The following is a 26,144-nucleotide window of genomic DNA, read 5'->3' on the forward strand; positions in this document are numbered from 1 at the left end:
GTGGGGTGAGGTGTAAGAGCCTGGTCCTGGCGGAGAGGTGTAGGAGGCTGGCCCTGGCAGAGAGGTGTAGGAGGCTGACCGTAAAGGAGAGGTGTAGGAAGCTGGCCCTGGCGGGGTGAGGTATAGGAGGCTGGCCCTGGCGGAGAGGTGTAGGAGGCTGGCTCTGGCGGGGTGAGGTATAGAAGGCTGGCTCTGGCAGGTTGAGGTATAGGAGGCTGGCCCTGGCGGAGAGGTGTAGGAGGCTGGTCCTGGCGGGGAGGTTTAGGAGGCTGGCACTGGTGGAGAGGTGTAGGAGGCTGGCCCTGGCCCTGGTGGGTTAAGGTGTAGGAGCCTGGCCCTGGCGGAGAGGTGTAGGAGGCTGGCTCTGGTGGAGAGGAGTAGGAGGGCTGGCCCTGGCGGAGAGGTGTAGGAGGCTGACCGTAACGGAGAGGTGTAGGAGGCTGGCCCAGGCGGAGAGGTTTAGGAGGCTGACGGTAACGGAGAGGTGTAGGAGGCTGGCCCTGGCGGGGTGAGGTATAGGAAGCTGGCCCTGGCGGAGAGGTTTAGGAGGCTGGCCCTGGCGGAGAGGTGTAGGAGGCTGGCTCTGGCGGAGAGGTGTAGGAGGCTAGCTCTGGCGGAGAGGTGTAGGTCCATGGCCCTGGTGGGGTGAGGTGTAGGAGGATGGCCCTGGAGGGGAGCGATGTAGCTGGATGGCCCTGGTGAGGAGAGGTTTAGGAGGCTGGCCCTGGTGGAAAGGGGTATAGGAAGCTGGCCCTGGCGGAGAGGTGTAGGAGGCTGGCCTTGGCGGAGAGGTGTAGGAGGCTGGCTCTGGCGGAGAGGTGTAGGAGCCTGGCCCTGGCGGGGTGAGATATAGGAGGCTGGCCCTGGCGGTGAGAGGTGTAGGTGGATGGCCCTGATGGGGAGAAGTGTAGGAGGCTGGCCCTGGTGGAGAGGTGTAGGAGGCTGGCTCTGGTGGAGAGGTGTAGGAGGCTGGCCCAGGTGGAGTGAGGTGTAGGAGGCTGGCCCTGGCGGAGAGGTGTAGGAGGCTGGCCCTGGTGGGGTGAGGTGTAGGAGGCTGGCCCTGGCGGAGAGGTGTAGGAGGCTGGCCCTGGCGGAGAGGTGTAGGAGGCTGGCTCTGGCGGGGTGAGGTATAGAAGGCTGGCTCTGGCGGGGTGAGGTATAGGAGGCTGGCCCTGGCGGAGAGGTGTAGGAGGCTGGTCCTGGCAGGGTGAGGTGTAGGAGGCTGGCCCTGGCGGGGAGAGGTGTAGGTGGATGGCCCTGATGGGGAGAAGTGTAGGAGGCTGGCCCTGGTGGAGAGGTGTAGGAGGCTGGCCCTGGCGGAGAGGTTTAGGAGGCTGGCACTGGTGGAGAGGGTTAGGAGGCTGGCCCTGGCCATGCTGGGGTGAGGTGTAGGAGGCTGGCTCTGGCAGAGAGGTGTAGGAGACCAGCCCAGGCCATGACAAAGAGAGGTGTAGGAGGCTGGCCCTAACGGAGAAGTGTAGGAGGCTGGCCCTGGCGCGGTGAGGTATATGAGGCTTTCCCTGGCGGGGTGAGTTGTAGGAGGATGGCCCTGGTGGAGCGGGGTATAGGAAGCTGGCCCTGGTGGAGAGGTGTAGGAGTCTGACCGTAACGGAGAGGTGTAGGTGTCTGGCCCTGGCGGGGTGAGGTATAGGAGGTTTGCCCTGGCGGAGAGGTGTTGGAGGCTGGCCCTGGCGGGGTCAGGTATAGGAGGCTGGCCCTGGCAGGTTGAGGTATAGGAGGCTGGCCCTGGCGGAGAGGTGTAGGAGGCTGGCTCTGGCGGAGAGATGTAGGAGGCTGGTCCTAACGGAGAGGTGTAGGTTGATGGCCCTGGCTGAGAGGTGTAGGAGGCTGGCCCTGGCGGGGTGAGGTGTAGGAGGCGGGCCCTGGCGGAGAGGTGTAGGAGACTGACCGTAATGGAGAGGTGTAGGAGGCTGGCCCTGGCGGGGTGATGTATAGGAGGCTGGCCCTGGCGGAGAGGTGTAGGAGGCTGCCTCTGTCGGAGAGGTGTAGGAGGCTGGCCCTGGTGGAGAGGTGTAGGAGGCTGGCCCTGGTGGAGAGGTGTAGGAGGCTGGCCCTGGCGGGGTGAGGTGTAGGAGGCTGGCTCTGGCGGAGAGGTGTAGGAGGCTGGCCCTGGCGGGGTGATGTATAGGAGGCTGGCCCTGGCGGGGAGGTGTAGGAGGCTGCCTCTGTCGGAGAGGTGTAGGAGGCTGGCCCTGGTGGAGAGGTGTAGGAGGCTGGCCCTGGTGGAGAGGTGTAGGAGGCTGGCCCTGGCGGGGTGAGGTGTAGGAGGCTGGCTCTGGCGGAGAGGTGTAGGAGGCTGGCCCTTGCGGAGAGGTTTAGGAGGCTGGCACTGGTGGAGAGGGTTAGGAGGCTGGCCCTGGCCCTGCTGGGGTGAGGTGTAGGAGGCTGGCCCTGGCAGAGAGGTGTAGGTGGCTGGCCCTGGCGGAGAGGTGTAGGACGCTGACCATAACAGAGAGGTGTAGGAGGCTGGGCTGGCGGGGTGAGGCGTAGGAGGCTGGCCCTGGTGGGGTGAGGTGTAGGAGGCTGGCTCTGGTGGAGTGAGGCGTAGGAGGCTGGCTCTGGTGGAGAGGCACAACATGTTTTCAACTTAAAGATAATCAGAGAAGATGCTAATGGTAATTAGTTTTAACAGAACTAAAATTGTCCATACTCCATTACGCTTAGTTAATTGTCAAATTGGGTAAGAAAATGTAAAAATAAATGAAACAATAAACAATTGTAATAATTTCTGATTGCTGATCACATATATATAGATACTGAAAGCAATGATTAAGTTACCTCAATGCCAAGTAGCAAACTTTACAGATCAATATCAACAATGACCATAGATGCTGAGCAGGAAAAAAGAAAGGGGATTTTTTTAGGCACATTAGGTACGCCTGTTATTTATATTGGGCCTGTTGCCAGCAAGAGTTACCAAGCTACCGCAGTAACAGCCCATAATGATGGTAAAAGACGTTCTTTTATTGACTTATTTAATAAGTCACTTTTATTGACTTTATTAATGCAAACCACAGCGTGAAACTAAATAAATAAACAAAAATATGATTGAGCTGCAACAGTTTATCACCGGGGGGGGGGGGGGTTGACTTCAACAAATTGCCAAAATGAGTACCTTTCCTGCCTCTGGCTTCTTTGCTTTGCCACATTGGTGTCAGAAGTGGGGTCGAGAGTCTTCTCAAGCTGAGAAAGTTCAACGAGCCCTGAATAAAGTGGAGCAAGCTCTGGAAAAATAGGAGGCTCTGGGGACAGCAGTTTGGCTTTTTAACCCCCAGCAACGTAAAGGGAAGTGCCCGAAGCTGCAGTATGACTGGGAAGGACCCTACACAGTTTCAAATCATGTCAGAGATGTGGTGTACCAGATTAAACCAGGACAACGTTTTGTGGCGGTGCGTTACTTGTCGGCACCAGTCGTTACACCGGCGCCTAAGATCAGTGGAGAGATACACATCTCCAGACTTCCAGTCACAGAGGTCAGGAACGGTGCAGGACCAGACTGTGTGAAAAGTCCCGGGCGGCCCAGAAGGAAGGGAGGCAGGCCACATCGCCTTGAGGACTTTGTGACTTAATTGGACTTAACTGGAAAGGTGAGCAATCGGCATGGTTAACTCTTTAAGGGGGCAATGTGGCATCATGCCAGTAGCGGTCGGCGCTGGTAATTAGGGGGCGGAGCATTCATGTTCCCCAGAATGCTCCCGGATTACAGTCCAGTTACTGTTATGGTGTTTCATGGCTAAATTGAGTGTGTGAGGTAGGCTCCCACTACTGTTGGTCTATACAAGAAGAACCTGTGTTTTGGGGAGTGACTTCAATAAATTGCCAAAATTAGTATCTTTCCTGCTTCTGGCTTCTTTGCTTTACCATAATATAAATAATTATCACATAGCTCATGTGAGTACTAGCAATGTCTGCAAGAAGTGGCCCAGGTCTGAGAAATGTGGGCCATATGACCATTTTAATAGTGTGGGCCACTTTTGGCTCACATGCAGTTAGCAAGTGCTGACCATCAGCCAGCAGTGTCAAAAGTGGCCCATATCTGCAGGCTAACTGGGTAGCGCCCATAGCCATGTCAGAGTTGCCTTTTCACTATGACTGTGCAATAATCATTGAGAGCTCTTGTTTTTGCTTAAAGATATGCTGAGTTGTTCTTATCTGGGAAAAGGCTGAGAGCTTTGGAATCGGTTGGTACAGGGAGAACAGGATGGGCCCTCAGATTTTTATAGCTCTGGAACATTCTTTCATATGCTGTCTGTGCATGTTGTTTATGTCAATACCTACCTAGGGTATAAGCCTTGAGCCCCTCCCCCCACCCCCAGAGGTGAGGAGTGGGCAATATTTAAACTTTGTGTTCAAACACTTTATGAATAACTGTTCAAGATTTCCTTTTTACTGCACATTACAAAGCAATGCTTTGAAGCCTAGAAAAAAATACATTTGGATGTTATGGTTTGAGGATTAAACTGCTAATACAGAATAATGCACCATGTCAGTTCAAAACATTTCCAGACAAGCCATCACTGAATTTGTCTTTAGAGGATTTGACTCAGTGCAAAGTCCACTGGTTGTTGGTGTTGTATTATTGATATTGTACATTTTTGTTGTGATTACTAACACTGCAAATATATACTTCGTTGTTATGGATAAACATTTGCACCAGCCAATGTATCTGTTTATCTGTAATTTAGCAATTGTAGACATAGTTTTCTGCACCAGTGCATGTCCAACTATGATAGGTATCCTTGTAGTTGGATATAAATCCATATCTTATGCACCCTGCATTGTTCAAATGTTCTTTTTCCATGTAGGTACTGTCATGGAAATGTTTGCTATTTCTGTCATGGCATTTGACCGCTTTATTGCTATAAGCAGTCCTCTGCGGTACAATTCTATTCTGACAAATGTACGTTGTGTTCTGATCTCTATTGCACTTTGGTTGGCAGGTTCTGCAATTATGGCCATGTTGCCTGCTACTGTTGTCCCTCTTCAGGTCTGTTACTCAACTGTGAAGTACATGTTTTGTGACTATGCAACTGTTACCAGGGCAACTTGTGTAGATCCTGAACCATATTTTAACAAGGTGTCCATTTTAACTACTGTTCTGTTTTTTGGAACGTTCAGTTTCATCTGCTTGTCCTATATAAAGATTGTTATTGTTGTTGTGAGAATGTCTTCACAGAGTGACAAGAAAAAAGCATTTAATACTTGCTTTAGTCATTTGATAGTCATAACCTGCTACTATGTACCCACAATCATACTAATAGTGCTGACCAGGATTGGTGTAGTTTTAACACTGGAGGAACGGAATGGGCTGATGGTTGGCTCAATTCTGGGACCCTCTCTAATAAATCCTTTTATATATTGTTTCAGGTCCAAGGAAATCCGAAACAAATTATTTAACATTCTTTCAAAAACTGAATTAGCTAAAAAATGAGCGCAATACATTTTAAGCCTCTGGTGAAATAATGTTGCTTTTTGTTTCTTTTTGCATAAACATATAAAATATAGTTAATGTAACAATTGTAGAGCAGTGAAGTTTTATGGAACAGAATTAATTGGCCTTTCTTTGACTCATGTTTAACAAACGTTTTTAAATATTCATTTTCAGATATGCCTTGCTTATCAAAAGCATAATCTCTTTGTCCTTTTGCTTCAAAAAATGCAATAAATAGACAATTTGTCATTTTAATACCACACACATTTTCCTCAAACATTGATCATGTGTTTCTATAATTAGGAAGACAGTATTTGGTGCTGATGTTTCAATGGAGGCCTATGAATAGTAGCAGAAAGACACTGCATAGTAAAATAAAAATGTAAGTTTGAAAAGCCCAAGCCAAATTAGTGGTTTTGCTGCTTTTATAAGTTAATACATCACATATAGGGAACAAACTTAAATATTGTATTTCTCCACACATTTTAGTGAGCGGATTCTTTTTATTTACTGAATTAAACAAATTGGAAAAAACATGAAATATAAAATGTCATACTTTTTTATGCTATATATTCCCTACATATTTTACTTTCAGCAAATAAACAGTAATTGTGTATTAAAATATGCACAAGTGTGTTCTATGTAGATAATGTGTTTAAAAATCTACTATTCATGTAATTTCACAATGTAATCACTATTGTACATATAATGTGATGTTCAGAGATTTAGGAGAAATCAATGCATGTAAAAAGCAAAGCCAAAAATTAAAACTGCATGACCTTGGATCCCTCACACAGCACTGAATAAAACAGGCATCTGTGCTGGATATCACTGCATCATCACATCACTTTGTCAAATATGCATCAGCAACATCTCCAGCAGATTAAAAATATAATTCATCTACAGGCAATTGTTAGGATTTTAGACATTTCAGCCTCTGCAATACATATCATGTACAGATTTAGGTATTCTGTAGAAACCTCTGCATGTCAATGCAAGGTCACAAACTATAACTGAATATCTGTGATCTTCAGTGTCTCATGTGGCACTTCATAGTAATACAGGCATGTTTCCATATTGCCACTGCATGGCCTTGGAAATATGTTGACCAAACATGTTAAATAAGCAGTGGCTGTCCCTGCATCCACAAATTCAACTAAAAATTATCTGGGCTTGAGCTCTATGTTATAATGTCTTTATCATGAGCCCAAAGGCAAACATAACTGAAATTCAAACAAACTGCAAAATAAAAAATGCAAGGAGGAGTGTTTATTAGGTTAAGGGTGTACTTCACAGACAGAACGAGGGGCCTACAGAACTCACAAAACAGAGGGGAATTATTATGTAGACAACTTGTTGAACATTAAATTAATTTTGTCCAGTTTAGTTTAGTTCGTACATGCATATAAAAGCGCATAAAACCCTATAAAAGCACTCTTGTTGTCACACATCTTCCGAGTTCAATCTCCCGTCTGGGAGATCATCTGACTTCCCCACTGACAATGATAACTTTTTGCCTTGCCCTTCGGATTGTTTGCCTGATTGGTGTTTTTGGACCTTGACCTTCTGCTTCTGCAAACCGGACAGCCTCCATCCCCTGACTGTGCCTAGAAATTCTATCCATAAAAATCATGAATAGAATCGGTGACAAAGGGCAGCCCTGACGGAGTCCAACTCTCACTGGGAACGAGTCTGACTTACTGCCGGCCATCCGAACCAAACTCCTGCTTTGTTTGTGCAGGGCCTGAATGGCTCATAGCAAAGAGCCATGTACCCTGTACACCCGAAGCACCTCCCACAGAATCCCCCGGTGAACAAAGTATTTCCTCTTCTGAGTCGCCTGACGGTTTGCCAGAATCTTTTCGGAGCCAACTTAAAGTCACTTTCCAAGGCCGCACCAAACTCCTCCCACACCCAGGTTTTTGCCTTGGCGACGACTGAAGCCCCAGATCGCTTGGCCTGTCGATACCTGCCAGCTGCCTCTGGTGTCCCACAGGCCAACTATGCCTGGTAGGACTCCTTCTTCAGCTTGACGGCATCTCTCACCTGGGGTGTCCACCACTGGGTTCGAGGATTACCGCCCCGACAGGCACCAACTACCTTGCAGCCACAGCTACAGTCAGCCACTTCAACAATGGAGGAGCGGAACATGGCCCATTCTGAGTCAATGTCCCTCACCTCCCCCGATATCTGGTCAAATTTCTGACAGAGGTGTGAGTTGAAGATCAATCTGACAGGTTCTTCTGCCAGGCATTCCCAGCAAACCCTCACTATACATTTGGGTTTGCCTGGTTTGACCGGCATCTTCCCCCACCACCTGATCCAACTCACCACCAGGTGGTGATCAGTTGACAGCTCAGCTCCTCTCTTTACCCGAGTGTCCAAATCACATGGCTGCAAGTCCGATGACACGACTACAAAGTCAATCATTGAACTGCGGCCTAGGGTGTGATGGACAAACTGTGGTTTGCACAGAAGTCCAAAAACTGAACACCACTCAGGTTCAGATCAGAGAGGCCATTCCTCCCAATCACACCCCTCCAGGTCTCACTGTCATTGCCCACGTGAGCATTGAAGTCCCCCAGTAGGACAATAGAGTCTCCAGAAGGAGCACTTACAAGCACCCTTCCCAAGGACTCTAAGAAGGCTGGGTACTCTGAACTGCTGTTTGGAGCATAAGCACAGACAACAGTCAGCTCCTCCATGGATCACCACCTTATCGTGGTGGAGGGGTTTGCGTGCTTGAATGATCCTAGGAGCTATGTTGTCTGGAGCAAAAGCTCCTGGTAAGATCTCCCAGGGCAAACTGGTCCTAGGTGACAGGTCAGACAAAGTGTGATCCATAATTACCCTTATGAAAACAAAATCAAATCAGGACTTGTGTACCCTGCCCGGATCAGAGTTACCGGGGCCACACCCTGGAGCCAGGTCTGGGGGAGGGGCTTGCCAGCGAGCGTCGGGTGTCAGGCCAGGCCCAGCCCAAAGGAGTTACATGAGTCCCCCCTCCCATCGACCCACCATCGATGGGAGGGGCAGTAGTAGGGGTTCGGTGGGCCTTGGTGTTCTGATCCCCGGTTGCTGAAACCGGGTCCAATCTCCTTGAGAGTGGCTGGACTTTATTCTTTTCTGGAGTTGCCCATGGTGAGAGGCAGTGGGTAGGTGTGGGCTTTCTCATAGCCCCTCGACTCAGCGCCTGTATGCTAGGGTTTTCTCCGGTGGATGAGAGGGTAGCTTCCCTACGCCTTCAGGTTGGGGAACGGGTCCTGACTGTTGTCTGTGCTTATGCACCGAACAGCAGTTCAGAGTACCCAGCCTTCTTAGAGTCCTTGGGAAGGGTGCAGTTCAGTTCAGTAGTAGAGTATTCTCTAGAGTTCCGTACGGTGGCGGCTAGCAGTGTGATTCTTCTCGTTGGTCATCTGAAGAGAGAATGTGTCAGATGAGAGAACATCTATGCTTGTATTGTGGAAAAGCCAGACATCAGCTTCATGAATGTCGAACCAGACCACAATTGTATAAGGTGCCAAACCCTGGACAGCACATAGAATATACTCCACATGCTAATGTGGTGAGTGTGCCCACAACGTGGTTGGTTTCCAAGTCATTAATGTTACCAGTGACTGTATACTGTCATCCCCAATCTGCCGCTTTTTCAGCCCTGATAGATTCCGGAGCTGAAGGAATTTTCATGTATGCTAACTGGTGGAACAATTGCAGATTCCAGTAGAGGAACTCAAGACCCCTCAGAAAGTGGCAGCATTAGATGCAGGACCTGTAGGCCTTGGGACAGTCTCTAAAGCAACTCACTTCATAGATTTACAAACTAGTGCTCTACATAAAGAGGCCTTACCCTTTTTAATTCTAGAGCAATCTGAATTCGAAATCATTTTAGGTCTGCCCTGGTTAGTAAAACATAACCCTTCCATTTCCTGGTTTGATCGCATGATCCTCAGATGGTCTGATTTTTGTTTTCAGTCTTGCCTTACCCAATCCCCTTTATCTGTTGGTTCTACTTCAATGGAGGGCCCTAATGGACCTCACAGTCCAAATCCCAGCAGAGTATTCAGATTTGAAAGAAGCCTTTAACAAAAATAGCACTACCAAACTTCCACCGCACAGAGAACATGATTGTGCTATTGGTTAGTAGAGAATCACACCTTTGCCAAAGCTATAATTTATCTTTTAACTCAAGAAGAGGAAAAGGCCATGGATACTTACATTCAGGAAGCCCTTGAACAAGGCTTCATTAGACCATCTACATCTCCCGTTGCGTCCTGCTTTTTTTCATTAAGATGAAAAAAGAGTTCTGAGAAGGTTGTTGGACAACAACTTATTCTTAAACGGTGAAAAATGCAAATTTCATCTTGAATCTGTTTATTTTTTAGGGTATGTATGCAGGGAGTCATTATGGATGATCTAAAGGTAGATGCTGTTCTCCAGTGTTCCACTCTGTCCTCTGTGAAGGAGTTACAGATGTTCCTAGGCTTTGTCAATTGCTACCATCGATTCATACAATTTTAGCACTATAGCAGCCCCTCTAATGTCCCTACTCAAGGGAGGTCCCAAAAAACTTATGTGGACAGAACAGGCAGAGAAAGCATTTCAGAAATGAAAGGAAGCATTCATTGCTGCCCCTATGCTCAAACATCCAGATCCGTCCGAACTCTTCTTAGTAGAGGTAGATGACTCCGAGACCAGAATAGGGGCCGTATTGTCACAACTCACAGGGAATCCTCCAAATTTACATTCAGTAGCCTTTTACTCACATAAATTATCTGAACATAATTATGGCATAGGGGCCAGAGCATCTAAGTGTAAAACTAGCCCTAGAAGAATGGCACCATTGGCTACAGTGAGCAAATCACCTTTTTGTGATACTTGACAGATCATAAGAATTTAGAATATTTACATAAGGCTAGACATTTGAATGCCCAACAAGCCTGGTGGTTCCTGTTCTTCTCCTGTTTCTGTTTCAATATTGCTTACAGGGCAGGTTCTAGAAACACAAAAGCTGATGCACTTTCCCATATTTACCAAGAAGACCAGGAAGTTCCTGAACCTGTTACCTATCTCTTGGGCAGTGATAGACAGTGCTGGTACATGAAGGCCAACTAAACCCCAAATAGAAAGACTGAGGATCAGAATCACTTTATTTTGCCAAGTATGTTACATATACAAGGAATTTGTCTTTGTGAACGCACACATATATGACATGTAACATAATGAACAGACTATAAATAAAATAAATAACTAAATAGAATAAGAATATAGAATAAAGAATAATAAAAGGCAATGGAGAGGAGCTGAAGAAATGTGACAAATTAACATCTGCACAGTTCTGCAAATAAGCATTACATTACTGAGGAGGTACTGTAATACAGTAAGGGAGGTTTGTTAGTTTAGTTTAAGTTTAAAGTGCAAGGTGACCACTTTCAGATGGAAGGGGCCAGAAGAGGTAATGTCCATAATGAGAGTGGTCAGCTGTAATTTTGCCAGCATGCTTCACCACCCTGTCTTATAGATGTCCTGAAGCATTGGCAGATTAACATGCAATGATCCTCTCTGCTGTCCTGATTATGCATTGGAGTTTGGCATGTTCTTGCGAGGTGGATATGGATAATGTAAGGATGGACTTGATGTTCTCTGTATAGACCTGGATCATCAGGCTCTACAGCAGGTTGAATTTCTTCAGCTGCCTCAGGAAGAACATTCTCTGCTGTGCTTTCTTGGTGACTGTCCCTTTAGGTCCCTGGATAAGTTGGTGCCCAGAAGTCCACCACCCTCTCTACAGTCTTTTGTATGTTCAGCAGCAGGTGGTTACTGTTGCACCAGGAGACCAGCTACTCGACTTCCTTTCTGTAGGTTATGAGGCCCACCATGGTGGTGTAATCTTCAAACTTTAGGATCTTCACAGCTAGTTCCTTAGGGACATGGTCATTCATTTAAAGACTGAAATGAAAGGGTGAGAACAGACAACCTTGTGGTACACTGGTACTGAGTGTCCAAGGGATTGATATATATTTTTTCCTAGCCTCACCTGTTCTCTCCTGTTTGTCAGTATGTCCATCAGTAAGTCCAAAGAACTCTAGCATAAATTCCTGGACTGCCAAGATACTGCTGCAAGAAGTGCAGGGCCAAGTGACTGTATCATCAACAGACATGTTCACTCTGTACACAAACTGCAGGGGATCCACCAGAGGATTTGTGAAGACCTTCAAGTGTGCTAGGACCAAGTGCTCAAAGACCTTCATAACTGCTGAGGTCAGGGAAACCGCATGTGGGAACAGATTTTCAGTAATTTGTTGACAACATTGGTAAAAATCATCACAAGTTGGTCACAGTAGTGTTTTAGAGTGGATAGAGAGATTCTCCCTGGCCCAGGAGCTCTACACGCATTATGTCTGCTGAAAAAGCTGTTGCTTTTGTCTTGCATGTAGGGTGTGAGATGAGCAATCTTTTATTTTTTATGTTTTTGCATATACAGTTAGTGGCATGAACAGACTTTGTATAATTGCAATTGTTGTGTTGGGTCAGGCCTAAAATGAAAAAAGGTTGTTATTGTGTGCTGTAAGTATAAATTATTTAAAGACAGTTTAAATGTTTTGATAGTTGTATTTAAAAAAACTGATTGTATGAAATTTTATGTAGGAAAATGTCTTCTGCTATATAGCAATTCAGGTCTCAAACATGTCCTTTTTATACAATATTTAGATTTAGTTGGGCTGATCATAAAAATTGAGAGTATGTATGGTTTAAACAACTATGTGTTAAATAACACAACTAGTGGCTCAAAGAAACAATGATGTTCAAAAAAAAAAGTTTAATCCCAATGAAGTAATGAATTCTGTTTCAGACCCTGCCCAACCCTTCCATAGCCTCCCTATCACCGCCATACTCCCAAGGAAGAGGTGGGGATTAGATAAAGCTTTCTGATTCACCAGTGAGTCTCTTCATAATTAAGATGGTTTCCTATCTAAAGAAAGGCTCTGTCTCTCTTTTCCACAGTTTTACCTGCATTTTAAATTAAGCATGAGATCTACCACAGGTGTTGATGCACATCATTAGAAAATCTAACTGCAAAATTATAATCTGAGAAATAACTGTAGCGATGCTTCAAGGATTTCTAACACTTTATGGATACTATGGATAATCTGCTTTTTACTGTACATTACAATACAATGCTTTGATGTCTAGAAAATATACATTTCGATATCATGATTAGAGGATAAATTTGCTAATGAGAATAACATATAATGTCGGTTCAAAACATTTCCAGACAAGCCATCACTGAATTTGTCTTTAGAGGATTTGACTCAGTGCAAAATCCACTAATTGTTGGTGTTGTGCTGCTGATACTGTACATTTTTGTTATAATTGCTAACACTGCAAATATATACTTCATTGTTATGGATAAGCGTTTGTACCAGCCAATGTATCTGTTTATCTGTAATTTAGCAATTGTAGACATAGTCCTCTGCACCAGTGTATGTCCAACTATGATAGGTATCCTTGTAGTTGGCTATAAATCCATGCCTTATGCACCCTGTATTGTTCAAATGTTTGTTTTGCATGTAAGTGGCCTAATGGAAATGTTTGCTATTTCTGTCATGGCATTTGACCGCTTTATTGCTATAAGCAGTCCTCTGCGGTACCATTCTATTCTGACAAACGTACGTTGTGTTCTGATCTCTATTGTACTTTGGTTGGCAAGTTCTGCAATTATGGCAATGCTGCCTGCTACTGTTCTCCCTCTACAAATCTGCTACTCAGCTGTGAAGTACATGTTTTGTGACCATGCATCTATTATCAGGGCAACTTGTGTAGATCCTGAACCATATTTTAACAAGGCGTCCATTTTAAGTAGTGTTCTTTGTTTTGGTACATTTAGTTTCATCTGCTTGTCCTATATAAAGATTGTTATTGTTGTTGTGAGAATGTCTTCACAGAGTGACAAGAAAAAAGCATTTAATACTTGTTTTAGTCACTTGATAGTCATAATCTGCTTCTATGCACCCACATTCACACGAACAGTACTGACCAGGATTGGTGTAGTTTTAACACTGGAGGAACGGAATGGGCTAATGGTTGGCACAATTCTAGGACCCTCTCTAATAAATCCTTTCATATACTGTTTAAGGACCGAGAGAATCAGAAGCAAATTATTTAAAATGATTTCAATTGCTAATTTTTCTGAAAAAAGAAAGCAACAAATGTAAAGCCTTTAGAAAGAGATGATAAATTATACTGAATTTTTCTTCCTTTTGGAATAAACATATAAAATATACTTAATGTAACAATTGCAGACGGGTGAAGTGCTGTGGAACAGTATTAATAGTCCACAAAATAAAGAAAATTTGCCTCCTCAACTCATATTTAACAAAATGGCTTTGTTTATTTATTTTCAGATGTGCCTTGGTCATCAGAAGTATCTTCTCTTTGTCTTTTTGTTTATAAAATGTAATTAATAGATTATTTGTCATTTTACTATTGCACACACTTTCCTCAAAAATTGACCATGCATTTCTGTAACTTGGAAGACAACAGAGGCCTATGAATAGTAGCAGCAAGACATTGCATAGTAAAATATGCAGACATATGCAAAGGTTTGAGAACCATGAGCTAAATTACATTTAGCTTATTGATTAAGTCAACACAACACAACAGCTACAGAGAACAAACTTAAATATGGCATTTCTCTGCAGATTTTAGTGAACAATGTCAGTGCATTTACAGGGCAAAAGAAATTGGAAAAACATACAATATAGAATATGCCATCACATTTTGCACATTTCACATATTGTATTGTATTTTTTCCCCAATAAAATATGCAGTCAATGTTAAAGTTTCACGCCATCTACAGGTAAGAAACTTAAGTAGGGCATTTTTTTCTGCAAAAGCTGTATTTTTTTTATTTATTTACTGGGTTAAACATTAAATATAAAAGTTGTCATAACTTTTGCATGACACATTTTATGATGCATTTTCCCTCAATATATTAAACTCAGCAAATAAAGAGTAATTGTGATTTAAAATGTCCATCTGTGTTCTCTGTTGAGTAAAAAACATGTAATTTCAACATTCTAAATTGGCCTTGTTTTTTTTCTTAAGAACATTGGTCAGGTGTGGTCACAGCTGTTCAGCAACGTCCAGCCCAGCTCTATTTCTCTAACACTATATTTTCAAACCCTGATCCGATCGGTCCAGGGTGTACTCTGCCTTCAACCTGGTGACTCCTGGGATAGACTCCAGCACCCCCCGTGACCCAGAAGGAGAAGCGGCTTAGAAGATGTGTTTGTGCATATTTAAACCCAATTCCAATAAAGTTGTAATGGTGGATAAATGCAAAAAAATAAAAAACAAAGCAGTGATTTGTAAGTCTGCTTTGACCTGTATTTGAACAAAAACAAAACAAATACAAGACATTTCAATTTGTTATTCACTTAATTAACTTATTAAATTGATTTTGTTTTCATAAAAACATTCACTTTTTTAAAGACATCTTTTGCTCTTATGTTGAAGCCATAACGGAGTTGATATTAGCAAGTCAGGTGTGTCGCACTAATATCTCTTCCTCCGCGACATTGGTGCAACACAAAAAACATGAGTGTGAAACAACACTGTCTAAGAGTTTTGCAATAATCATATAGAACACAACAGAGACAAATTCAGTGTTTAAACAGATCAAATTGTGTTTTTTTCCTTCCTTTTCTGCTTTTTTTGTAAACCAACACAGGACAGACGTCAAACTGGGCATGCATCAAAACAACAAACATGGCCAATTTACTGTAGCTAGGGGATTAGAGAACTAACTTGTCTGCATGTAAATAGAGACAGATAAGTATAATAGTTTTCCAGAACTGTTTGACTTGCCCAAAAATGGGGGGAAAAATGTGGGCCGAAAGAAACAGCACCTACTTCTACACGTTGGCAGTTATAAGAGACACAGAAATTGTTGTCCAACTTTTTTGGAAATGAGTTTGTACATTGCAGCAAGGAAAATGTTGACTCACTGACTGGTGGTTACATTGTGGGCACCAATAAAGTGTGAACAAATTTAGGTGTCTAGGTAGAGCTCTAGGCTATGTCTGTGCTTTAGCTATTCTATGAGCAAACTGAAGTGGGCTACAGTGCCTATTGCCCCACCGACTGGTCCTGCCCCATAAAGCAGCCACACAAGAGGCAAGCAAGTCACAACTGGTTAAAGGATGTTCGGCAGCTTAAAGATGGTTTGATTATAAAGGTTCTATCAACAGTGGCGGTTCTAGACCATTTCACCAGGGGGGGGGACCAGTGTAGGGCCAGTGATTATTTTAGAGGGGCAAAAAAAGTTTTCAGTTACACAATTTGCAGCTTAATTATATATTTCTCACATTTTATACAAACTCAATAACATCACCTTTCAGTATCTTTGCTACGATTTAAAATGTTATTTATCCCTTTTTTCAGTTTCATATTGAATTTCTTTTAAATCAGCTGTCTTCTATTGTTTGTATGCTGCATTCTTACCAACAGGTTTCCTACAAAACAGATAAACAAAAATCACCCTTCAAAGCTTATATTATGCTTTACAATATATTATTGACTTTTTCTGTTTCATGTACAATTTATATCAACTTACAATTTACATATTCATGCCACAAATCGAAAACATTCTCACAGGTCGAAGGCCTTTGCTATCCTCAACTAAAAGAGTACATTTACAGTCAAACTTCAGTGCAAAAAAAAAAAAAAAACAAAAAACAGCTCATAAGGTGCATTCATACCAGTTCCATTACATCAACTGTATTCTATGGTTCTTATGGTCTCTTGCAAACAGATCTACAAATTCTTCTAGGTTCAAGGTTTTTGCCCTTCTTGACTCAATACTCAGTACACCCAAATTACTCACTCTCTCATCTGTCATAGTGGACCTTAGATAGGTTTTCACCAGCTTTAGTGTAGAAAAACTTCGCTCACAAGAAGCAGTAGTAACAGGAATTGAAACAGCTACTTTGCACAGTTTGTAGAGTTAAAAAAAAACCTCTTTATACGGCTCCATAAATGATGCCAGTTCAACAACACTAAAGGGTCTTGGCGTACCAGTTTGTATTTTCCTTTCCAAAATCCTCCTGAATTGATGTAGTTCATGTCCTAAGTCCTCAATGTTTAACTCATACATTTTTTGTATCCATCACTTTTTGGATTAAGAGTTTGAATGCCATTCATTAGGTTAGTTTCTGCTGGAGAACTGCCTGCTAAGCTCAGCGAGTATATGATCTAAAACAGGGTAGAAAAAGCCTGTGCGAAAACTCTCTCTAGTTCTGAATCCAACCTTTTCTGACCTACAGTGGACAGTAAAATAAATACACAGTGTCCACCAAGTATCACACTGCTCAGCAGTAGTCAACACTTCATTCCATAGGCTATCAAAAATAGACTCATTCCTGTAGTCATTCAAAGTCTGAATTAAGTCTTCAACTAAATCAACAGCCTTTGAGAGGTCAAGAGATGGAGACTGTAGCATATCAGAGAGAAGTTTTGCTTCTCCAAACACTTTACAGAACGTAACAAGATAAACAATGAATTGTAGATCTATTTGCCCAAGCAGACCTCGTGCCTCAACAGATTTGTCACCATTGTGTTCATGGGCTGTCTCCTGAAGGACTCGCTTAATGGCAGGCAATCGTTCAATAATGTTATATAGAGACATATACCGACATGCCCAGCGGGTATCACTTAATCTCTGAAGCTCTCTGGGTGCACCTTCATACATCTCTTTTTGAACACTAAGCCATTTTTGATGCACATATGATCAAGATGTAAAGACATATAGTCTTTCTAGCAAGGAGAAGACTTGGTCTTCCTCAGGAACAGTTTTGACAGTGTCTACTAAAACTAAATTAAGACAGTGTGCAATGCAGTGGACATCTTGCTCTTTAACGCGCCTGTGTACTTGCCACTCATGACAGAAGCACCATCATATGGTTGGCCTACTAGATTGTCTCTGTACTCAAGATCATGACTTTGTAGAATGTGTATAATTTTGTCCTGCTGCATCTAGTCTATCAGATTCAAAGTGGAGAAAACTCTCATGGACCGCTCCACTGAAATAGTACCGGACTACTAAAGATATTGGTTCTTTCTTTTTTTTTTATACATCTTTGGTCTCATCAACCATGATGCTAAAGACCTCAGTCTTTCACTTCTTCTATAATTTTGGTACGAACCATGTCTGGCAAACAACTCAGAACTTCATTCTGAATTACTTTGCTTTGCTTTCAATCTTTTTTTCACAGTTTTGTCATGCTTAGCTATTGTTTCTAAAATTGCCATGAAGTTCCCTTTATTATCTGAATCTGCAGACTCATTGTGTCCCCTCTGTGCAATGTTCTGTGTGGCTGTAAGCAGTAGAACCTCAGCAATTGTCTTAATATAGTCCCGATTTTCTTTAATCTGTTTGTTGTGTTCCTTGTTTAGGGCATTTAAGAGCGTTGCATCATTTTTTACAGCTTTCTGATAGTCTCTCCATGCAATCATGGCTTGTTTGTGCTGCTCAGATCTTGCATGGATTGCAAATCCCCCCTCTTTGTAAGTCGCCTTCTTCCAATTGCGGAATCCAGCTATTGAGTCAAATACTGTCTCTGAGCTTTCGGGAGGACTGAAGTGTCTGCATGCAAAGCAATATGCAGAGTCTGAATGTTTAGAATATTCAAGCCAGGGGTGGATATTGTACCAGGCTGCCTTGAAACTCCTCCTCCTGTCTCATGTCTCCTGACTCCCATCTGAGTCCTTGGATATATTTTCAGCATTGGCTGCGCTGTTGAATCATCTCTGCATTTGCTGATATCTGTAAAAAAAAACAATATTTAAACAAAAATCCGTTTGAGAAACACCACTGAGATGTCATGTAACACTGTAATAACTGTTAACACACCAAAAACCTACACAAATGTACAAAAACCTAACAGATGAACTGACTCATTTTGACATTTGACCTAATGGTGCTGTGTTTGTGGACGCGAACGGCACTTTCTCCTCACACTCAGCCTCACTCCCACGATGTTCATATGTGTCTCCCTGTTCTAACGTCTCCTCACTCTCTGAGCCGCTTTCTCCACCTGAATGAACTTCCTGCTCATTATGTGTAGGCTTCTTGGCTCGTCCCTCACTTTAATTCTCTGGCTCTACCTGACTTTCTGCACAAGCTTCTTTCTTTTTTTGGAAAAAGTGTGAAACATCACTTTTCCTCTTCATTTTGAAAATAACTACAAAGCAAGACCATCCAAGTCCATCACTACGGAGGAACTGCTGCGTTAGCAAGCTAGCGTTATACATATATCTTAGTATATAAAGCACTTAATATGCAACACATTCTCAGAAACGCTATCCTAATTACACAACTAACAAAACGTTGTTTTCGACAGAACATTTTACAAACCTTTGTTTCTCGTTTTAGACACATTCAATCGAATCAAGGGAGACCCGGTCCACCGCCTAAAAAGGTCCGACTGGAAAATTAGTTTTTACATTAGTGTGCCCAAGCGTAGCCCACAACTCTAGGGAACAAACATCCATCCATCCATCCATTTTCTAAACCGCTTCTCCGTCAGGGTCGCGGGGGGTGCTGGAGCCTATCCCAGCAGTCTTCGGGCGAGAGGCAGGATAAACCCTGGACAGGTCGCCAGTCCATCACAGGGCAGACAGACAGACACAGACAGTCACTCACACATTCACACCTAGGGGCAATGTAACATGTCCAATTGGCCTGACAGCATGTCTTTGGACTGTGGGAGGAAACCAGAGAACCCGGAGGAAACCCACGCAGACACGGAGAGAACATGCAAACTCCACACAGAGAGGACCTCAGTCGCCCGGCCGGGGAATCGAACCCAGGCCCTCCTTGCTGTGAGGCGACAGCGCTACCCACCACACCACCGTGCCAGGGAACAAACAGAATTGGAATATTTGAAAAGCCATTCAGCAAATAGCTTCAAATATGACACATAGATATATACTTGGCTCATTGTTTCTCAGTGCCATTGGTTAATATACCAACCACAAACAGAAGAACTGCTGTATATTAATATACTGGGAACTTTGAAATAAAAGCAAAAAGGTTGGAGGATTTGATAAAGTCTAAAAGGACCTTCTAGGCTATCCACATTTTTTTTAACTTTGTTTGAAACTACCATAGAACTTAGTGGATCATGGCTCAAAATGTTTCTAGAAATCATCTTAAATAATGCACAGTTATTAATAAGTTAATCTGTATGTTCTATTTATATCTATATTATTTATCATATTGATAACTATTGGGATATCTTACTCACAAATCAGGCACTTTTTGCATTGTTATACTACTAAGTAATCAGTTAGAAAATTTATGAAACTGCTCAATTCCAAAAAAGCCTGTAAAGTTTATGTGCTTATTTGACATTAAGACTTTTATTTCACCTGACTTTGATGAATAAAGGCCAAAATCAAATGTGACTATTGTCTGAATTTAATAACATTAGTCTTATGATTAATGTAATCAGTGAAGAATACAGATTAATATTAATGCAGGCCTGTGTTCAGAAGTTTAGTATGATCTAATGGCAGTTTGCCAAAGAGCTCAAACTAGCTGAGCTGGTCCTTGGAGAACCTTAATAGAGCACTAAATTTAGTTTGCTGTCAGGTGTGTGCACGGGGAACAATGAAAGACATGTGTTTATTTGAAAATGCAATGAGCAAACAGTTATATAAGTGCCACACAGATAGATACCAGGCACACTATACCTCAGTGACATCAGTTAATAAACCAACTTCAAATGTACAAACAGAAGAGCTGCTTTACATCACTATACCGGGAACAACCAAGCAAAGAGGTTGGAGAATTAAATGGACGATGGCTCAAAATGTTTCTAGAAACACAATCTCTGAATTTGTTATCACAGGATTTGACACTTTAGAAAAGCCAGTGGCTGTTGGTATTATTATACTTATAGTATACATCCTTGTCATGCTTGCTAACCTTGCAAACATATGCTTCATTATGTTGGATCAACGTCTTCATCAGCCAATGTACCTTTTCATCTGCAATTTAGCAGTTGTGGATATGCTGTACTGTTCAAGTTCATGTCCAACCATGATAGGGGTTCTTCTAGTTGGATATAAAACCATATCTTTTCTGCCCTGCTTTGTTCAGATCTTTGCTTTTGGGTTAGGTTTTGTGATGGAACTGTTTACTATTTCTGCCATGGCGTTTGACCGTTTAATTGCCATAGTCAACCCATTGCGGTACCATTCCATTCTGACAAATTACCGCTCTGTTCTTCTCACTTTCTTGCTTTGGATTCTGGGTTCTGCTGCTATGGCTGTAGTGCCTGGAACTCTTCTTCCTCTGCCATTTTGTTACTCAAATCTTAAATATGTTTTTTGTGATTATGCAGCTGTTATTAGAACATCTTGTGTAGATCCAAATCCATATTTCAATAGTATGACAATTTTGACCTCTTTCTTGCAGTTTGGAACATTCAGCTTCATTTGTGTGTCTTATATTAAGATAGTTATTGTTGCCATAAAAATGACCTCAAATAGTAGTAATAAGAAATTGTTTAGTACTTGCTTTAGTCATCTAATAGTCGTAGTTTGCTATTATGGACCCATCTTCATACTAGTAGTTGTGACTAGGATGGGTTTAAACTTAACGCAGGAGGAACGAAATGGTTTGAGAGTTGGGACTATTCTTGGCCCTTCCTTGGTTAATCCTTTCGTATACTGCTTTAGAACTAAAGAGATCAGAAATAAATTATTAAGAACTATTTCAAGAGTTGACCCTGATGAATAAAGAGAATTAAACATTAAAAATCATTTCTGCATGAACAACCATGCATTAATGGTAAAATTACTTCTGATTTTTGTGGCAAGAAAGTTCTATTTCTTGTTGCCTTGACTTTGAACAAACAGCATGTGCCTACATTTATAGTGTGATGAGTGTAAAGACTGTCCTGATGAACTTGTTTGTTGTTATGTAAGTGCCTTCCCATTGGAAACTTGGTGACCCCCATATCCAGCAGACATGTGTCTGCATTTACCATCATGCTCTCTAATTCGGATCCCTGTACTTTTATTCTTTTGAACCAGCCTCACTTTGTGTGGGAACACCATACACATGCAGATTATTTATATTACTATTATTTTTAATAGTCATTGTCTGTTTTATGTCAGCAATCCTTTGTCTGCTTTCAGTCATGTTTTCTGACATGGCCTTTTACATAAGATTACTTGAAAAGTAAAATTAACAATGATGTAATATGGCTTCAGTAATACTGTCATATAAATACAGTTCTAAAAAAGTATATATATAGAAAAGCTAAGAGGAACAGTGATGAGAAAATATGCAGGCCTGTATTTTATTATACAACCTCTGCTGTGAATTGGCACAATAAGAAGAAAGACAGGCAACATTTTCTATGGTGTCAGCACCAGAGCTGACAGTGGCATACTATCTATCTATCTATCTGTCTATCTGTCTGTCTATTCAGAGATATGTGAATGTGTGCAGAGCTATAAAGAGAGATGTATTTAAATTTAACTGCCTTTAGATTTTGAAATTGAAATCCTGAAACACAGTACTTCTTATGCATACAATTTGCTGTAAAACACGGGTGTTCGTGTGTTTGCTGGCAGCGACAGTGAATCAGAGATTCATGAGCTTACATAAACAATTTCTCTGTTCTCTCTTTGTTTACAGACTCTTTTTTTTATTTTGACACCAATGACAGCTCCCTTGTTTATAAATATTTCTGAATATTTTGCCATTATTTTGAAGCCATACTCTGTATTTTACAAAATCGATCATGATCTACTGAAACACTGCTAGTTTCACAGAGCCAACATAAGCAAGTATAATATATCACATTAATATTTGCCCACATGAAGATTCCCAGGAGTTTTCAAGTTCAGGAGGATTTATTGTAATTTCAGCCATATACAAATACACAATAAAAATGTTTTTTTTAAGTTTCTCAGAGACCATATTGCAACACAAAACACGAGTGTGAAACAACACTGCTATGAACTGCATAAGGGTTTTGCAGTATTCTTAACATGAACACAACAGAGAGCAATTCAGCATTTAAACAGATCAAGTCGTGTAATTTTCTTTTCTTTTTCTGCTTTTCATTTTGTAAACCAACATGGGACAGATGTCATACTGGACATGTGCCAGCACAACAGACATAACCTGTCTTGCTGGGGGATTAGAGAACTAACTTGTCTACATGAAAAAAAAAAAAAAAAAAGTGCACACAGGCTTCCATAACTCCCTGACTTGGCCAAAAAAAGGGGGAAAACATGGGCCAAAAGAAACGGCACCTGCTCCTTCACCATGGTCAACAGTTATAAGACATTGTAGTGCAACTTTTTTGGAACTGAGTTTGTACACTGCATCAAGGCAACTGTTGACTCACTGACTGTTGGTCACTTTGTGGGTGCCAATAAAATTTGAGCAAGTGAGCAAGGTAGACATCTAGGCTAATTCTGTGCTTTAGCTTTTCTATGAGCAAACTGAATTTGGCTACAGTGCCTATTCTCCCGCTCACTAGTCATCCACTAGACACGGCCCCACTTTTTGATTGACCAGAAAGCCAACCAAAGCCCAAATACAAAAGGGCCAGATGAGTTCTGCTATTGGAGTGTTAATATATGCATGACCTAATTCAGGTAAGCCCTAACTGATTGAAGGATGCTCAATAGCTTATGGAGGGTTTGATTCCACATGTGTTCCCAAGCATCATTCCACTAGGGATGGTCTGAATCTATCTGTGTCCTAAAGGGCAAATCATGTTTGAGTGAACACTGTATGAAATATTAACCCCTGGTCTATGAGAATTTTCTCTGGGCATCCAAAAAGCTTCAGCACTCTGATTCACAACATTTGCACTGTTGCAACGAGCATTTTGTCTTTTGTTGGTACTGCAAAAGCATATCTCAGGAGCAAATCAACCATGATCTATGCTGGTTTTGCACTGTCCCTGGCAAGTCCGTTTTGACAATAGGTTAGTGGGGAATTATCCTCACATCAGTTCTGTTAACCAAGCTTTTTGGGAGACAGCTCCAGAGAGGTCAGGCTTGGCGGCCCGTGGCTCATTATGTGGCCTGAGCTTCATTAGTTGGAAAGGATACCTACTGTAGTTGGAAAGGATTCTGCTATTAGTTTAGAATCAGGGTGCTCATACCCAATCTGCCTAGGTGGTGGGGTTGTGGCAAGTGGTAATACTGAGTTTTTTCTCCACTACTGTGGAATGGCTAGAGTTGTGGGCTATGCAGCCTTCACCATTTCTCATGTGTGCCTTAGAGCTAATAGTGATAGTAATAGTTTTCTGAGCTTGTGTAAAGTGGGCCGTAGTACCTTGTTGGATTTGCTACTCTGTGAGCTGTTCAGGCTGTAATCATCTTAAATAATGCACAGTTATTAATAAGGTAATCTGTATGTTCTATTTATATCTATATTATTTATCATATTGATAACTATTGGGATATCTTACTCACAAATCAGGCACTTTTTGCATTGTTATACTACTAAGTAATCAGTTAGAAAATTTATGAAACTGCTCAATTCCAAAAAAGCCTGTAAAGTTTATGTGCTTATTTGACATTAAGACTTTTATTTCACCTGACTTTGATGAATAAAGGCCAAAATCAAATGTGACTATTGTCTGAATTTAATAACATTAGTCTTATGATTAATGTAATCAGTGAAAAATACAGATTAATATGAATGCAGGCCTGTGTTCAGAAGGTTAGTATGATCTAATGGCAGTTTGCCAAAGAGCTCAAACTAGCTGAGCTGGTCCTTGGAGAACCTTAATAGAGCACTAAATTTAGTTTGCTGTCAGGTGTGTGCACGGGGAACAATGAAAGACATGTGTTTATTTGAAAATGCAATGAGCAAACAGTTATATAAGTGCCACACAGATAGATACCAGGCACACTATACCTCAGTGGCATCAGTTAATAAACCAACTTCAAATGTACAAACAGAAGAGCTGCTTTACATCACTATACCGGGAACAACCAAGCAAAGAGGTTGGAGAATTAAATGGACGATGGCTCAAAATGTTTCTAGAAACACAATCTCTGAATTTGTTATCACAGGATTTGACACTTTAGAAAAGCCAGTGGCTGTTGGTATTATTATACTTATAGTATACATCCTTGTCATGCTTGCTAACCTTGCAAACATATGCTTCATTATGTTGGATCAACGTCTTCATCAGCCAATGTACCTTTTCATCTGCAATTTAGCAGTTGTGGATATGCTGTACTGTTCAAGTTCATGTCCAACCATGATAGGGGTTCTTCTAGTTGGATATAAAACCATATCTTTTCTGCCCTGCTTTGTTCAGATCTTTGCTTTTGGGTTAGGTTTTGTGATGGAGCTGTTTACTATTTCTGCCATGGCGTTTGACCGTTTAATTGCCATAGTCAACCCATTGCGGTACCATTCCATTCTGACAAATTACCGCTCTGTTCTTCTCACTTTCTTGCTTTGGATTCTGGGTTCTGCTGCTATGGCTGTAGTGCCTGGAACTCTTCTTCCTCTGCCATTTTGTTACTCAAGTCTGAGGTACATGTTTTGTGATTATGCAGCTGTTATTGGAACAACTTGTGTAGATCCAAATCCATATTTCAATTTAATGACTATTTTGACCTCTTTCTTGCTGTTTGGAACATTCAGCTTCATTTCTGTGTCTTATTTGAAGATAGTTATTGTTGTCATAAAAATGACCTCAAATAGTAGTAATAAGAAAGTGTTTAGTACTTGCTTTAGTCACTTAATAGTCATAGTGTGCTATTATGGACCCATCTTCATACTAGTAGTTGTGACTAGGATAGGATTAAACTTAACAGTGGAGCAATATAATGGTTTGAGAGTTGGGACTATTCTTGGCCCTTCCTTGGTTAATCCTTTCGTATACTGCTTTAGAACTAAAGAGATCAGAAATAAATTATTAAGAACTATTTCAAGAGTTGACCCTGATGAATAAAGAGAATTAAACATTAAAAATCATTTCTGCATGAACAACCATGCATTAATGGTAAAATTACTTCTGATTTTTGTGGCAAGAAAGTTCTATTGTGGTTTCATTGCCTTGTATGGCTTACATTTATGGTTTGATTTCCCCTGATGAACTTGTTTGTTGTTATCTAAGTGCCATCATGTTGGAGACTTGGTGACCCCCATATCCAGCAGATATCTGTGTCTGCATATAGCATCATGCTCTCTAAGTTGGATCCTTGTACTGTTTTCTTTTGAACCAGCCTCACTTTGTGTGGGAACACCATACACATGCAGATTTTTTACATTACTGTTATTTTTAATAGTCGTCTGATTTATGAAGTCAGCAATTGTTTGTCAATAAATTTTATTTCAAAAGTAAAATAAATTATATAATACTTCAGTGGAAATGTCATATAAATGTGGTTCTAAAGAAATGTCAATGTGGGAAAGCTAAGAGGAACACTGATGAGAAAATGTGCAGGCCTATAGTTTATTAAACAGCCTTTGCTGTTATTTGGTGCAATTTAGAAGTCACCAAGAAAGACAGACAATTTCCTCTGTGGTGTCATCTATGTGACTGTGTGCCTAGCTATAAAGAGAGAGATATATTTCAATTTTAATGTCTTTAGATATTGAAATTTAAATCCTGAAACATAGTACTTCACTTGT

General features: G+C 41.8%; 4 protein-coding genes across 4 annotated transcripts; all 4 read left to right on the top strand.

Moving 5' to 3' along the window:
* Nucleotides 1-4,504: 4,504 nt before the first annotated feature.
* LOC108412322 (olfactory receptor 10G4-like) lies at nucleotides 4,505-5,452 on the top strand. The gene has a single exon (XM_017684301.2). It carries the CDS (start codon nucleotides 4,505-4,507, stop codon nucleotides 5,450-5,452), a length of 948 nt encoding a protein of 315 aa, XP_017539790.2.
* Nucleotides 5,453-12,702: 7,250 nt separating this feature from the next.
* On the top strand, nucleotides 12,703-13,620 carry LOC108412336 (olfactory receptor-like protein OLF3; the record flags this gene model as incomplete). The annotated part of the gene is made up of 1 exon (XM_017684315.2): nucleotides 12,703-13,620. A coding segment is annotated over exon 1 (918 nt), but the record flags the coding sequence as incomplete, so codon positions are not given.
* Nucleotides 13,621-20,315: 6,695 nt separating this feature from the next.
* On the top strand, nucleotides 20,316-21,257 carry LOC108416457 (olfactory receptor 6N1-like). Its single transcript, XM_017689416.2, has one exon. The coding sequence runs from the start codon at nucleotides 20,316-20,318 to the stop codon at nucleotides 21,255-21,257; it is 942 nt and encodes a 313-aa protein (XP_017544905.2).
* A 3,262-nt stretch (nucleotides 21,258-24,519) lies between these two features.
* Nucleotides 24,520-25,461, top strand: LOC108412332 (olfactory receptor 8I2-like). The gene has a single exon (XM_037546456.1). It carries the CDS (start codon nucleotides 24,520-24,522, stop codon nucleotides 25,459-25,461), a length of 942 nt encoding a protein of 313 aa, XP_037402353.1.
* Nucleotides 25,462-26,144: the final 683 nt, after the last annotated feature.

Source organism: Pygocentrus nattereri, chromosome 17 (assembly GCF_015220715.1).
Source record: "Pygocentrus nattereri isolate fPygNat1 chromosome 17, fPygNat1.pri, whole genome shotgun sequence".
In the NCBI taxonomy this organism is placed as follows: Eukaryota; Metazoa; Chordata; class Actinopteri; order Characiformes; family Serrasalmidae; genus Pygocentrus; species Pygocentrus nattereri.

Coding starts and splice junctions, on each gene's coding strand:
- LOC108412322 (XM_017684301.2), top strand. CDS start 4,505: ATGTCAGTTCAAAACATTTCCAGACAAGCCATCACTGAATTTGTCTTT.
- LOC108416457 (XM_017689416.2), top strand. CDS start 20,316: ATGGCTCAAAATGTTTCTAGAAACACAATCTCTGAATTTGTTATCACA.
- LOC108412332 (XM_037546456.1), top strand. CDS start 24,520: ATGGCTCAAAATGTTTCTAGAAACACAATCTCTGAATTTGTTATCACA.